Source organism: Salmo salar, unplaced genomic scaffold (genome assembly GCF_905237065.1).
Source record: "Salmo salar unplaced genomic scaffold, Ssal_v3.1, whole genome shotgun sequence".
In the NCBI taxonomy this organism is placed as follows: Eukaryota; Metazoa; Chordata; class Actinopteri; order Salmoniformes; family Salmonidae; genus Salmo; species Salmo salar.
The window spans coordinates 115,001-131,645 of NW_025547990.1; the positions used below are offsets into that span (position 1 = coordinate 115,001).

The window sequence follows — 16,645 nt, forward strand, 5'->3', positions numbered from 1 at the left end:
ACAGACAGACAGACAGACAGACAGAAACATAGACAGAAACATAGACAGACAGACAGGTACATAGACAGACAGACAGGTACATAGAAAGACAGACAGGAACACAGACAGACAGACAGACAGACAGACAGACAGACAGGACATAGACAGACACAGGTACATAGACACAGACAGACAGGAACACAGACGGACAGACAGACAGACAGACAGACAGACAGACAGACAGACAGACAGGAACACAGACAGACAGACAGACAGACAGGAACACAGACAGACAGGAACACAGACAGACAGACAGACAGACAGACAGACAGACAGACAGACAGACAGACAGACAGACAGGAACACAGACAGACAGGAACACAGACAGACAGGAACACAGACAGACAGACAGACACAGGCCGACAGACAGACAGACAGACAGACAGACAGACAGACAGGAACATAGACAGACAGACAGACAGACAGACAGACAGACAGACAGACAGACAGACAGACAGGAACATAGACAGACAGACAGACAGACAGACAGACAGACAGACAGACAGAAACATAGACAGACAGGCAGGTACATAGACAGACAGACAGGTACATAGAAAGACAGACAGGAACACAGACAGACAGACAGACAGACAGGAACATAGACACAGACAGACAGACAGACAGACAGACAGACAGACAGGAACATAGACAGACAGGAACATAGACAGACAGACAGGAACATAGACAGACAGACAGACAGACAGACAGGAACACAGACAGGAACACAGACAGACAGACAGACAGACAGACAGGAACATAGATAGACAGACAGACAGGAACATAGACAGACAGACAGACAGGAACATAGACAGACAGAGAGACAGACAGACAGACAGACAGACAGACAGAAACATAGACAGACAGGCAGGTACATGGACAGACAGACAGGTACGTAGAAAGACAGACAGGAACACAGACAGACAGACAGACAGGAACATAGACACAGACAGACAGACAGACACAGACAGACAGACAGGAACATAGACAGACAGGAACATAGACAGACAGAAAGGAACATAGACAGACAGACAGGAACACAGACAGACAGACAGACAGGAACATAGACAGACAGGTACATAGACACAGACAGACAGACAGACAGACAGACAGACAGACAGACAGACAGGAACACAGACAGACAGACAGGCAGACAGACAGACAGACAGACAGACAGGAACATAGATAGACAGACAGACAGGAACATAGACAGACAGACAGACAGGAACATAGACAGACAGACAGGTACATAGACAGACAGACAGGTACATAGAAAGACAGACAGGAACACAGACAGACAGACAGACAGGAACATAGACAGACAGGTACATAGACACAGACAGACAGACAGACAGACAGACAGACAGACAGGAACACAGACAGACAGACAGGCAGACAGACAGACAGACAGGCAGACAGACAGACAGACAGACAGACAGACAGACAGACAGACAGACAGACAGACAGACAGACAGACAGGAACATAGACAGACAGGAACATAGACAGACAGAAAGGAACATAGACAGACAGACAGGAACATTGACAGACAGACAGGAACATAGACAGACAGGAACATAGACAGACAGACAGGAACATTGACAGACAGGCACACAGTTAAATAATGCAGTTGTGGAAGCCCACAGACTTTCACACACAACTTACCGTTCTCTTTCCTGAGCTTCTCTGTAGACAGAAGATAAAACATGATGTATTATGGGTACTAGAACATGAAGACAGACTACATCCTCTCTATTCTGACCTCCTCTGTAGACAGTAGATAAAACATAGATAGACAGGCAGGTACATAGACAGACAGACAGGTACATAGAAAGACAGACAGGAACACAGACAGACAGACAGGAACATAGACACAGACAGACAGACAGACAGACAGACAGACAGACAGGAACATAGACAGACAGACAGACAGACAGACAGACAGACAGACAGACAGACAGGAACACAGACAGACAGACAGACAGACAGACAGACAGACAGACAGACAGACAGACAGACAGACAGACAGGAACACAGACAGACAGGAAAAAAGACAGACAGACAGACAGACAGACAGGAACATAGACAGACAGGAACACAGACAGACAGGAACACAGACAGACAGACACAGGCCGACAGACAGACAGACAGACAGACAGACAGACAGACAGACAGACAGACAGACAGACAGGAACATAGACAGACAGACAGACAGACAGGAACACAGACAGACAGGAACACAGACAGACAGACAGACAGACAGACAGACAGACAGACAGACAGACAGACAGGAACATAGACAGACAGGAACACAGACAGACAGGAACACAGACAGACAGACAGACACAGGCCGACAGACAGACAGACAGACAGACAGACAGACAGACAGGAACATAGACAGACAGACAGACAGACAGACAGACAGACAGACAGACAGACAGACAGACAGACAGACAGGAACATAGACAGACAGACAGACAGACAGACAGACAGACAGACAGACAGACAGACAGACAGAAACATAGACAGACAGGCAGGTACATAGACAGACAGACAGGTACATAGAAAGACAGACAGGAACACAGACAGACAGACAGACAGACAGGAACATAGACACAGACAGACAGACAGACACAGACAGACAGACAGGAACATAGACAGACAGGAACATAGACAGACAGACAGGAACATAGACAGACAGACAGACAGACAGACAGACAGACAGACAGACAGACAGGAACATAGATAGACAGACAGACAGGAACATAGACAGACAGACAGACAGACAGGAACATAGACAGACAGACAGGTACATAGACAGACAGACAGGTACATAGAAAGACAGACAGGAACACAGACAGACAGACAGACAGGAACATAGACAGACAGGTACATAGACACAGACAGACAGACAGACAGACAGACAGACAGACAGGAACACAGACAGACAGACAGGCAGACAGACAGGCAGACAGACAGACAGACAGACAGACAGACAGACAGACAGACAGACAGACAGACAGACAGACAGACAGGAACATAGACAGACAGGAACATAGACAGACAGGAACATAGACAGACAGAAAGGAACATAGACAGACAGACAGGAACATTGACAGACAGGCACACAGTTAAATAATGCAGTTGTGGAAGCCCACAGACTTTCACACACAACTTACCGTTCTCTTTCCTGAGCTTCTCTGTAGACAGAAGATAAAACATGATGTATTATGGGTACTAGAACATGAAGACAGACTACATCCTCTCTATTCTGACCTCCTCTGTAGACAGTAGATAAAACATAGACAGACAGGCAGGTACATAGACAGACAGACAGGTACATAGAAAGACAGACAGGAACACAGACAGACAGACAGGAACATAGACACAGACAGACAGACAGACAGACAGACAGACAGACAGACAGGAACATAGACAGACAGACAGACAGACAGACAGACAGACAGACAGACAGACAGACAGACAGACAGACAGACAGACAGGAACACAGACAGACAGACAGACAGACAGACAGACAGACAGACAGACAGACAGGAACACAGACAGACAGGAAAAAAGACAGACAGACAGACAGACAGGAACATAGACAGACAGGAACACAGACAGACAGGAACACAGACAGACAGACACAGGCCGACAGACAGACAGACAGACAGACAGACAGACAGACAGACAGGAACATAGACAGACAGACAGACAGACAGGAACACAGACAGACAGGAACACAGACAGACAGACAGACAGACAGACAGACAGACAGGAACATAGACAGACAGGAACACAGACAGACAGGAACACAGACAGACAGACAGACACAGGCCGACAGACAGACAGACAGACAGACAGACAGGAACATAGACAGACAGACAGACAGACAGACAGACAGACAGACAGACAGACAGGAACATAGACAGACAGACAGACAGACAGACAGACAGACAGACAGAAACATAGACAGACAGGCAGGTACATAGACAGACAGACAGGTACATAGAAAGACAGACAGGAACACAGACAGACAGACAGACAGACAGGAACATAGACACAGACAGACAGACAGACAGACAGACAGACAGACAGGAACATAGACAGACAGGAACATAGACAGACAGACAGGAACATAGACAGACAGACAGACAGACAGGAACACAGACAGGAACACAGACAGACAGACAGACAGACAGACAGACAGACAGACAGACAGACAGACAGACAGGAACATAGATAGACAGACAGACAGGAACATAGACAGACAGACAGACAGGAACATAGACAGACAGAGAGACAGACAGACAGACAGACAGACAGAAACATAGACAGACAGGCAGGTACATAGACAGACAGACAGGTACGTAGAAAGACAGACAGGAACACAGACAGACAGACAGACAGGAACATAGACACAGACAGACAGACAGACACAGACAGACAGACAGGAACATAGACAGACAGGAACATAGACAGACAGACAGGAACATAGACAGACAGACAGACAGACAGACAGACAGACAGACAGACAGACAGGAACATAGATAGACAGACAGACAGGAACATAGACAGACAGACAGACAGACAGGAACATAGACAGACAGACAGGTACATAGACAGACAGACAGGTACATAGAAAGACAGACAGGAACACAGACAGACAGACAGACAGGAACATAGACAGACAGGTACATAGACACAGACAGACAGACAGACAGACAGACAGACAGACAGACAGACAGACAGACAGACAGACAGACAGGAACACAGACAGACAGACAGGCAGACAGACAGGCAGACAGACAGACAGACAGACAGACAGACAGACAGACAGACAGACAGACAGACAGACAGACAGACAGACAGGAACATAGACAGACAGGAACATAGACAGACAGGAACATAGACAGACAGAAAGGAACATAGACAGACAGACAGGAACATTGACAGACAGGCACACAGTTAAATAATGCAGTTGTGGAAGCCCACAGACTTTCACACACAACTTACCGTTCTCTTTCCTGAGCTTCTCTGTAGACAGAAGATAAAACATGATGTATTATGGGTACTAGAACATGAAGACAGACTACATCCTCTCTATTCTGACCTCCTCTGTAGACAGTAGATAAAACATGATGTATTATGGGTACTAGAACATGAAGACAGACTACATCCTCTCTATTCTGACCTCCTCTGTAGACAGTAGATAAAACATGATGTATTATGGGTACTAGAACATGAAGACAGACTACATCCTCTCTATTCTGACCTCCTCTGTAGACAGTAGATAAAACATGATGTATTATGGGTAGTAGAACATGAAGACAGACTACATCCTCTCTATTCTGACCTCCTCTGCAGACAGTAGATAAAACATGATGTATTATGGGTACTAGAACATGAAGACAGACTACATCCTCTCTATTCTGACCTCTGTTGACAGAAGATAAAACATAATGTATTATGGGTAGTAGAACATGAAGACAGTTACACAGACAGACAGACACACAGGAACACAGACAGACACACAGGAACACAGACAGACACACAGACACACAGACACACACACACACAGACAGACAGACAGACAGACAGACACAAACACAGACAGACAAAAACACACACAGACAGAAACACAGACATACAGACATACAGAAACACAGACAGACAGACAGACAGAAACACACACAGACAGACAGAAACACACACACATAGACAGAAACACAGACATACAGACATACAGAAACACAGAGACACAGACAGAAACACACACACACAGACAGAAACACACACATACAGACAGAAACACACACATACAGACAGAAACACACACAGACAAAAATACACAGACAGACAGAAACTTACACAGACAGACAGAAACACACACATACAGACACATAGACAGACAGACAAATAGACAGACAGACAGAAACACATACATACAGACAGAAACACACACACACATACAGAAACACACACATACAGACAGAAACACACACAGACAAAAACACACAGACAGACAGAAACACAGACAGACAGAAACACAGACACACGGACAGACAGACAAAAGCACATAGAGACAAAAACACACAGACAGACAGAAACCCACACAGACAGACAAAAACACAGACAGACAGAAACACACACATACAGACAGACACATAGACAGAAACACAGACAGACAGAAACACAGACATACAGACAGAAACACACACAGACAGAAACACACACACAGACAGAAACACACACAGACAGACAAAAAACACACACAGACAGACAAAAACACACAGACAGACAAAAACACACACAGACATACAGAAACACACACATACAGACAGAAGGACACATAGACAGAAACACAGACATACCGTAACACAGACAGACAGAAACACAGACAGACAAACAGACAGACAGACAGAAACACAGACATACAGACAGACACACACACAGAAACACACACATACAGACAGAGACAGACAGAAACACAGACAGACAGACACACAGAAACACACACATACAGACAGAGACAGACAGAAACACAGACAGACAGACACACAGAAACACAGACAGACAGACAGAAACACACACAGACAGACAAAAACACAGACAGACAGACATACAGAAACACACACATACAGACAGAAACATAGACAGAAACACAGACAGACAGAAACACAGACAGACAGAAACACACAGACAGACAGACAGACCAACACAGACAGACAGACAGACACACAGACAGAAACACAAAAACACAGACAGAGAGAAACACAGAAAGAAACACAGACACACAGACAGAAACACAGAAACACACACACAGACAGACAAACACAGACAGACAGACAGACAGACAGACAGACAGACAGACAGACAGACAGACAGACAGACAGACAGACAGACAGACAGACAGACACACAGACAGGCAGACAGACAGACAGACTTATAAATACTTACTGGGGGCCTTCATCTTATTTACATCTGTTAATAAAAAACAGATAATCAGTTAGAAGACGTTGACACCTAAAAACATCATGTATCTAACTCAGTACCCAGTACAGCCAGTAGAGGACTGGTACCTCCTCAGAGCCTGGTTCCTCTCTACCCAGTACAGCCAGTAGAGGACTGGCCACCCCTCAGAGCCTGGTTCCTCTGGTCTACCAGTACAGCCAGCAGAGGACTGGTCACCCCTCAGAGCCTGGTTCCTCTCTACCCAGTACAGCCAGTAGAGGAATGGTCACCCCTCAGAGCCTGGTTCCTCTGGTCTACCCAGTACAGCCAGTAGAGGACTGGTCACCCCTCAGAGCCTGGTTCCTCTCTACCCAGTACAGCCAGTAGAGGACTGGTCACCCCTCAGAGCCTGGTTCCTCTGGTCTACCCAGTACAGCCAGTAGAGGACTGGTCACCCCTCAGAGCCTGGTTCCTCTGGTCTACCAGTACAGCCAGCAGAGGACTGGTCACCCCTCAGAGCCTGGTTCCTCTGGTCTACCAGTACAGCCAGTAGAGGACTGGTCACCCCTCAGAGCCTGGTTCCTCTCTACCCAGTGCAGCCAGTAGAGGACTGGCCACCCCTCAGAGCCTGGTTCCTCTGGTCTACCAGTACAGCCAGTAGAGGACTGGTCACCCCTCAGAGCCTGGTTCCTCTCTACCCAGTACAGCCAGTAGAGAGGTTCTTACCCAGGTGATAGACTAGATCAGGTTTATATTCCAGTGATATGTAACCAGAGGTAGAGAGGTTCTTACCCAGGTGATAGACTAGATAAGGTTTATATTCCAGTGATATGTAACCAGAGGTAGAGAGGTTCTTACCCAGGTGATAGACTAGATCAGGTTTATATTCCAGTGATATGTAACCAGAGGTAGAGAGGTTCTTACCCAGGTGATAGACTAGATAAGGTTTATATTCCAGTGATATGTAACCAGAGGTAGAGAGGTTCTTACCCAGGTGATAGAATAGATAAGGTTTATATTCCAGTGATATGTAACCAGAGGTAGAGAGGTTCTTACCCAGGTGATAGACTAGATAAGGTTTATATTCCAGTGATATGTAACCAGAGGTAGAGAGGTTCTTACCCAGGTGATAGACTAGATAAGGTTTATATTCCAGTGATATGTAACCAGAGGAAGAGAGGTTCTTACTCAGGTCTTTGACAACGTCAGGTTCCAGATCCAGTAGAATCTTGTAAAATGTAGATTTCACTCTTGTTGTGTCTTCTGCTTCTTCTAGGGCCTTGAACAACAGTCTCATCTGGTCCTGGCTGGTCCCGGCAGCACTGATCTGAGAGTTCATCTCATCAGGGATCAAGTCCTTCTGGTGCAGCTCAGATGCTATGGATTCCCCCTTGGAAACCATCTGAATGAGGTGATCCTTGTGTTTGTTCACAAACTGGGCATCACCTAGACAGGAAAGAAAACAGATGTAGAGTTATATACTGTAGAACAAGAGGACATTACTAGTCAGGTTAGATGTAGAGTTATATACTGTAGAACAAGAGGACATTACTAGTCAGGTTAGATGTAGAGTTATATACTGTAGAACAAGACAAAACCATGAGGTCTGTGATTAACAGTTGACCCATCAGTATTATAGTAATAAACCATGAGGTCTGTGATTAACAGTTGACCCATCAGTATTATAGTAATAAACCATGAGGTCTGTGATTAACAGTTGACCCATCAGTATTATAGTAATAAACCATGAGGTCTGTGATTAACAGTTGACCCATCAGTATTATAGTAATAAACCATGAGGTCTGTGATTAACAGTTGACCCATCAGTATTATAGTAATAAACCATGAGGTCTGTGATTAACAGTTGACCCATCAGTATTATAGTAATAAACCATGAGGTCTGTGATTAACAGTTGACCCATCAGTATTATAGTAATAAACCATGAGGTCTGTGATTAACAGTTGACCCATCAGTATTATAGTAATAAACCATGAGGTCTGTGATTAACAGTTGACCCATCAGTATTATAGTAATAAACCATGAGGTCTGTGATTAACAGTTGACCCATCAGTATTATAGTAATAAACCATGAGGTCTGTGATTAACAGTTGACCCATCAGTATTATAGTAATAAACCATGAGGTCTGTGATTAACAGTTGACCCATCAGTATTATAGTAATAAACCATGAGGTCTGTGATTAACAGTTGACCCATCAGTATTATAGTAATAAACCATGAGGTCTGTGATTAACAGTTGACCCATCAGTATTATAGTAATAAACCATGAGGTCTGTGATTAACAGTTGATCCATCAGTATTATAGTAATAAACCATGAGGTCTGTGATTAACAGTTGACCCATCAGTATTATAGTAATAAACCATGAGGTCTGTGATTAACAGTTGATCCATCAGTATTATAGTAATAATCATAATCTCTATATGTGAAACTCTAACAAGACAACAGCCCACTTACTTTGTTCTTCCAATTCTTCTCTACGCTTCTTCTCTGTAGACAAAAGAAAACAAATGTATAAAAGCATTTCAATAATAATCATTAAAAGCCTGGAAATATGAATATTGATTAATATTCTGTGTTTTCTGATTGTAAAAACACACATACACACACACACACACACACACACACACACACAATTTATACGGTCTATTAAAAACACAAATGAATATAAAACCATGAGGTCTGTGATTAACAGTTGACCCATCAGTATTATAGTAATAAACCATGAGGTCTGTGATTAACAGTTGACCCATCAGTATTATAGTAATAAACCATGAGGTCTGTGATTAACAGTTGACCCATCAGTATTATAGTAATAAACCATGAGGTCTGTGATTAACAGTTGACCCATCAGTATTATAGTAATAAACCATGAGGTCTGTGATTAACAGTTGACCCATCAGTATTATAGTAATAAACCATGAGGTCTGTGATTAACAGTTGACCCATCAGTATTATAGTAATAAACCATGAGGTCTGTGATTAACAGTTGACCCATCAGTATTATAGTAATAAACCATGAGGTCTGTGATTAACAGTTGACCCATCAGTATTATAGTAATAAACCATGAGGTCTGTGATTAACAGTTGACCCATCAGTATTATAGTAATAAACCATGAGGTCTGTGATTAACAGTTGACCCATCAGTATTATAGTAATAAACCATGAGGTCTGTGATTAACAGTTGACCCATCAGTATTATAGTAATAAACCATGAGGTCTGTGATTAACAGTTGACCCATCAGTATTATAGTAATAAACCATGAGGTCTGTGATTAACAGTTGACCCATCAGTATTATAGTAATAAACCATGAGGTCTGTGATTAACAGTTGACCCATCAGTATTATAGTAATAAACCATGAGGTCTGTGGTTAACAGTTGACCCATCAGTATTATAGTAATAAACCATGAGGTCTGTGATTAACAGTTGATCCATCAGTATTATAGTAATAAACCATGAGGTCTGTGATTAACAGTTGACCCATCAGTATTATAGTAATAAACCATGAGGTCTGTGATTAACAGTTGACCCATCAGTATTATAGTAATAAACCATGAGGTCTGTGATTAACAGTTGACCCATCAGTATTATAGTAATAAACCATGAGGTCTGTGATTAACAGTTGACCCATCAGTATTATAGTAATAAACCATGAGGTCTGTGATTAACAGTTGACCCATCAGTATTATAGTAATAAACCATGAGGTCTGTGATTAACAGTTGACCCATCAGTATTATAGTAATAAACCATGAGGTCTGTGATTAACAGTTGACCCATCAGTATTATAGTAATAAACCATGAGGTCTGTGATTAACAGTTGACCCATCAGTATTATAGTAATAAACCATGAGGTCTGTGATTAACAGTTGACCCATCAGTATTATAGTAATAAACCATGAGGTCTGTGATTAACAGTTGACCCATCAGTATTATAGTAATAAACCATGAGGTCTGTGATTAACAGTTGACCCATCAGTATTATAGTAATAAACCATGAGGTCTGTGATTAACAGTTGACCCATCAGTATTATAGTAATAAACCATGAGGTCTGTGATTAACAGTTGACCCATCAGTATTATAGTAATAAACCATGAGGTCTGTGATTAACAGTTGACCCATCAGTATTATAGTAATAAACCATGAGGTCTGTGATTAACAGTTGACCCATCAGTATTATAGTAATAAACCATGAGGTCTGTGATTAACAGTTGACCCATCAGTATTATAGTAATAAACCATGAGGTCTGTGATTAACAGTTGACCCATCAGTATTATAGTAATAAACCATGAGGTCTGTGATTAACAGTTGACCCATCAGTATTATAGTAATAAACCATGAGGTCTGTGATTAACAGTTGACCCATCAGTATTATAGTAATAAACCATGAGGTCTGTGATTAACAGTTGACCCATCAGTATTATAGTAATAAACCATGAGGTCTGTGATTAACAGTTGACCCATCAGTATTATAGTAATAAACCATGAGGTCTGTGGTTAACAGTTGACCCATCAGTATTATAGTAATAAACCATGAGGTCTGTGATTAACAGTTGACCCATCAGTATTATAGTAATGATCATAATCTCTTTATGTGAAACTCTAACAAGACACCAGACCACTTACCTCGTTCTTCCCATCGTTGTCTTTGCTCCTTCTCTGTAGACAAAATACAACACATGTGTAAAAGCAATATAGTAAAAAGTACAATAATAATTAATAATCATTAAAAGCCTGGATGTCTGTTCCACTCGGTAATCTAATTAGCATAATGCTAAACTAAACTCTGACTTTAGTGTCTGGGGGTCTAAAAAGGTATTTCACCCATTTTGCTCTACAAGCTTCACACTGGTACCTATATATAGTTATATCCTGATCCAATACAGGACTGAAGGTAACCTGGTATAAATGAATAGAGTCTAATGGACAGGATATGGGTCATTCCTAGTTATATCCTGATCTAATACAGGACTGGTCTGAAGGTAACCTGGTATAAATGAATAGAGTCTAATGGACAGGATATGGGTCATTCCTAGTTATATCCTGATCTAATACAGGACTGGTCTGAAGGTAACCTGGTATAAATGAATAGAGTCTAATGGACAGGATATGGATCATTCCTAGTTATATCCTGATCTAATACAGGACTGAAGGTAACCTGGTATAAATGAATAGAGTCTAATGGACAGGATATGGATCATTCCTAGTTATATCCTGATCTAATACAGGACTGGTCTGAAGGTAACCTGGTATAAATGAATAGAGTCTAATGGACAGGATATGGATCATTCCTAGTTATATCCTGATCTAATACAGGACTGGTCTGAAGGTAACCTGGTATAAATGAATAGAGTCTAATGGACAGGATATGGATCATTCCTAGTTATATCCTGATCTAATACAGGACTGAAGGTAACCTGGTATAAATGAATAGAGTCTAATGGACAGGATATGGATCATTCCTAGTTATATCCTGATCTAATACAGGACTGGTCTGAAGGTAACCTGGTATAAATGAATAGAGTCTAATGGACAGGATATGGGTCATTCCTAGTTATATCCTGATCCAATACAGGACTGGTCTGAAGGTAACCTGGTATAAATGAATAGAGTCTAATGGACAGGATATGGGTCATTCCTAGTTATATCCTGGCCACCCATCAGAGCCTGGTTCCTCTCTACCCAGTACAGCCAGTAGAGGACTGGTCACCCCTCAGAGCCTGGTTCCTCTGGTCTACCCAGTACAGCCAGTAGAGGACTGGTCACCCCTCAGAGCCTGGTTCCTCTCTACCCAGTACAGCCAGTAGAGGACTGGTCACCCCTCAGAGCCTGGTTCCTCTCTACCCAGTACAGTCAGTAGAGGACTGGTCACCCCTCAGAGCCTGGTTCCTCTCTACCCAGTACAGCCAGTAGAGGACTGGTCACCCCTCAGAGCCTGGTTCCTCTCTACCCAGTACAGCCAGTAGAGGACTGGTCACCCCTCAGAGCCTGGTTCCTCTGGTCTACCCAGTACAGCCAGTAGAGGACTGGTCACCCCTCAGAGCCTGGTTCCTCTGGTCTACCCAGTACAGCCAGTAGAGGACTGGTCACCCCTCAGAGCCTGGTTCCTCGCTACCCAGTACAGCGAGTAGAGGACTGGTCACCCCTCAGAGCCTGGTTCCTCTCTACCCAGTACAGCCAGTAGAGGACTGGTCACCCCTCAGAGCCTGGTTCCTCTGGTCTACCCAGTACAGCCAGTAGAGGACTGGTCACCCCTCAGAGCCTGGTTCCTCTGGTCTACCAGTACAGCCAGTAGAGGACTGGTCACCCCTCAGAGCCTGGTTCCTCTCTACCCAGTACAGCCAGTAGAGGACTGGTCACCCCTCAGAGCCTGGTTCCTCTCTACCCAGTACAGTCAGTAGAGGACTGGTCACCCCTCAGAGCCTGGTTCCTCTGGTCTACCCAGTACAGCCAGTAGAGGACTAATCACCCCTCAGAGCCTGGTTCCTCTCTACCCAGTACAGCCAGTAGAGGACTGGTCACCCCTCAGAGCCTGGTTCCTCTCTACCCAGTGCAGCCAGTAGAGGACTGGCCACCCCTCAGAGCCTGGTTCCTCTGGTCTACCAGTACAGCCAGCAGAGGACTGGTCACCCCTCAGAGCCTGGTTCCTCTCTACCCAGTACAGCCAGTAGAGGAATGGTCACCCCTCAGAGCCTGGTTCCTCTGGTCTACCCAGTACAGCCAGTAGAGGACTGGTCACCCCTCAGAGCCTGGTTCCTCTCTACCCAGTACAGCCAGTAGAGGACTGGTCACCCCTCAGAGCCTGGTTCCTCTGGTCTACCCAGTACAGCCAGTAGAGGACTGGTCACCCCTCAGAGCCTGGTTCCTCTGGTCTACCAGTACAGCCAGTAGAGGACTGGTCACCCCTCAGAGCCTTGTTCCTCTCTACCCAGTACAGCCAGTAGAGAGGTTCTTACCCAGGTGATAGACTAGATCAGGTTTATATTCCAGTGATATGTAACCAGAGGTAGAGAGGTTCTTACCCAGGTGATAGACTAGATAAGGTTTATATTCCAGTGATATGTAACCAGAGGTAGAGAGGTTCTTACCCAGGTGATAGACTAGATAAGGTTTATATTCCAGTGATATGTAACCAGAGGTAGAGAGGTTCTTACCCAGGTGATAGACTAGATAAGGTTTATATTCCAGTGATATGTAACCAGAGGTAGAGAGGTTCTTACCCAGGTGATAGACTAGATAAGGTTTATATTCCAGTGATATGTAACCAGAGGTAGAGAGGTTCTTACCCAGGTGATAGACTAGATAAGGTTTATATTCCAGTGATATGTAACCAGAGGTAGAGAGGTTCTTACCCAGGTGATAGACTAGATAAGGTTTATATTCCAGTGATATGTAACCAGAGGTAGAGAGGTTCTTACCCAGGTGATAGACTAGATAAGGTTTATATTCCAGTGATATGTAACCAGAGATAGAGAGGTTCTTACCCAGGTGATAGACTAGATAAGGTTTATATTCCAGTGATATGTAACCAGAGGTAGAGAGGTTCTTACCCAGGTGATAGACTAGATAAGGTTTATATTCCAGTGATATGTAACCAGAGGTAGAGAGGTTCTTACCCAGGTGATAGACTAGATAAGGTTTATATTCCAGTGATATGTAACCAGAGGTAGAGAGGTTCTTACCCAGGTGATAGACTAGATAAGGTTTATATTCCAGTGATATGTAACCAGAGATAGAGAGGTTCTTACCCAGGTGATAGACTAGATAAGGTTTATATTCCAGTGATATGTAACCAGAGGTAGAGAGGTTCTTACCCAGGTGATAGACTAGATAAGGTTTATATTCCAGTGATATGTAACCAGAGGAAGAGAGGTTCTTACTCAGGTCTTTGACAACGTCAGGTTCCAGATCCAGTAGAATCCTGTAAAATGTAGATTTCACTCTTGTTGTGTTTTCTGCTTCTTCTAGGGCCTTGAACAACAGTCTCATCTGGTCCTGGCTGGTCCTGGCAGCACTGATCTGAGAGTTCATCTCATCAGGGATCAAGTCCTTCTGGTGCAGCTCAGATGCTATGGATTTCCCCTTGGAAACATTCTGAATGAGGTGGTCCTTGTGTCTGGTCACAAACTGGGCATCACCTAGTCAGGTTAGATGTAGAGTTATATACTGTAGAACAAGAGGACATTACTAGTCAGGTTAGATGTAGAGTTATATACTGTAGAACAAGAGGACATTACTAGTCAGGTTAGATGTAGAGTTATATACTGTAGAACAAGAGGACATTACTAGTCAGGTTAGATGTAGAGTTATATACTGTAGAACAAGAGGACATTACTAGTCAGGTTAGATGTAGAGTTATATACTGTAGAACAAGAGGACATTACTAGTCAGGTTAGATGTAGAGTTATATACTGTAGAACAAGAGGACATTACTAGTCAGGTTAGATGTAGAGTTATATACTGTAGAACAAGAGGACATTACTAGTCAGGTTAGATGTAGAGTTATATACTGTAGAACAAGAGGACATTACTAGTCAGGTTAGATGTAGAGTTATATACTGTAGAACAAGACAAAACCATGAGGTCTGTGATTAACAGTTGACCCATCAGTATTATAGTAATAAACCATGAGGTCTGTGATTAACAGTTGACCCATCAGTATTATAGTAATAAACCATGAGGTCTGTGATTAACAGTTGACCCATCAGTATTATAGTAATAAACCATGAGGTCTGTGATTAACAGTTGACCCATCAGTATTATAGTAATAAACCATGAGGTCTGTGATTAACAGTTGACCCATCAGTATTATAGTAATAAACCATGAGGTCTGTGATTAACAGTTGACCCATCAGTATTATAGTAATAAACCATGAGGTCTGTGATTAACAGTTGACCCATCAGTATTATAGTAATAAACCATGAGGTCTGTGATTAACAGTTGACCCATCAGTATTATAGTAATAAACCATGAGGTCTGTGATTAACAGTTGATCCATCAGTATTATAGTAATAAACCATGAGGTCTGTGATTAACAGTTGACCCATCAGTATTATAGTAATAAACCATGAGGTCTGTGATTAACAGTTGACCCATCAGTATTATAGTAATAAACCATGAGGTCTGTGGTTAACAGTTGACCCATCAGTATTATAGTAATAAACCATGAGGTCTGTGATTAACAGTTGACCCATCAGTATTATAGTAATGATCATAATCTCTTTATGTGAAACTCTAACAAGACAACAGCCCACTTACGTAGTTCTTCCCATCGTTGTCTTTGCTCCTCCTCTGTAGACAAAATACAACACATGTGTAAAAGCAATATAGTAAAAAGTACAATAATAATTAATAATCATTAAAAGCCTGGATGTCTGTTCCACTCGGTAATCTAATTAGCATAATGCTAAACTAAACTCTGACTTTAGTGTCTGGGGGTCTAAAAAGGTATTTCACCCATTTTGCTCTACAAGCTTCACACTGGTACCTATATATAGTTATATCCTGATCTAATACAGGACTGAAGGTAACCTGGTATAAATGAATAGAGTCTAATGGACAGGATATGGGTCATTCCTAGTTATATCCTGATCTAATACAGGACTGGTCTGAAGGTAACCTGGTATAAAT

General features: G+C 42.9%; 1 protein-coding gene across 17 annotated transcripts in view; it reads right to left on the bottom strand.

Moving 5' to 3' along the window:
* Positions 1-16,645, bottom strand: part of LOC106599065 (flagellar attachment zone protein 1) — a 112,896-nt gene that overhangs the window by 22,844 nt on the left and 73,407 nt on the right. For 9 of the 17 annotated variants that reach the window (XM_045711808.1, XM_045711819.1, XM_045711818.1 and 6 more), the window contains 9 exons: positions 16,274-16,306; positions 14,895-15,152; positions 11,641-11,673; positions 9,468-9,500; positions 8,180-8,437; positions 6,998-7,021; positions 5,054-5,074; positions 3,214-3,234; positions 1,700-1,720 (listed from right to left, as the gene is read on the bottom strand). In XM_045711808.1, coding sequence (XP_045567764.1) covers positions 1,700-1,720; positions 3,214-3,234; positions 5,054-5,074; positions 6,998-7,021; positions 8,180-8,437; positions 9,468-9,500; positions 11,641-11,673; positions 14,895-15,152; positions 16,274-16,306 — 702 coding nt within the window. The remainder of the gene's footprint in view (positions 1-1,699; positions 1,721-3,213; positions 3,235-5,053; positions 5,075-6,997; positions 7,022-8,179; positions 8,438-9,467; positions 9,501-11,640; positions 11,674-14,894; positions 15,153-16,273; positions 16,307-16,645) is intronic. The other 8 variants (XM_045711816.1, XM_045711815.1, XM_045711809.1 and 5 more) reach the window with 7 other exon arrangements.